The 377-nt window shown below is 63.1% G+C and overlaps 1 protein-coding gene across 1 annotated transcript in view; it reads right to left on the reverse strand.

The window, feature by feature from the left end:
• Positions 1–336, reverse strand: part of EGR3 (early growth response 3) — a 7,912-nt gene extending 7,576 nt beyond the window's left edge. The window contains exon 1 of the mRNA XM_015414187.1: positions 55–336. Within this exon, the coding sequence (XP_015269673.1) occupies positions 55–214 (160 nt within the window). The 5' untranslated portion in view covers positions 215–336. The remainder of the gene's footprint in view (positions 1–54) is intronic.
• Between the last annotated feature and the right edge of the window lie 41 nt (positions 337–377).

Raw genomic sequence — 377 nt, forward strand, 5'->3', positions numbered from 1 at the left:
TCCCCACCCCTTCCGCTCTTCTCCCCCCCACCATCGCGGCCTCCCCTCCCTCACCTGCCGCCATCTGGTTATTGTAGTGAGGCACCGACGCCTCCCCGTTGCCGGAGAAGAGGTTGAGGGAGTTGGGGATCTCCTCTGGGTACAAATTGTCAGGCAACTGGTTCATCAAAGTGTTCATGGTCCCCGGCAGCTTCTCCAAGAGTTTGCCTGTCATAGCACTGGCGGAGGAGGAGGACGGCGACGGCGGCGGGAGGCTGCTGCTGCTGCTGCCGCGGGTTCAAAGCGGCTCCGAGCTCCCTTCCCGACGAGACGACATCCGAATGGCAAATCCGTGCGGCGGAGATCATGCGAGAGAAAAGTTGCGGCGCTGGGGGGGG

Source organism: Gekko japonicus, unplaced genomic scaffold (assembly GCF_001447785.1).
Source record: "Gekko japonicus isolate JY-2015 unplaced genomic scaffold, Gekko_japonicus_V1.1 scaffold9, whole genome shotgun sequence".
Classification (NCBI taxonomy): Eukaryota; Metazoa; Chordata; class Lepidosauria; order Squamata; family Gekkonidae; genus Gekko; species Gekko japonicus.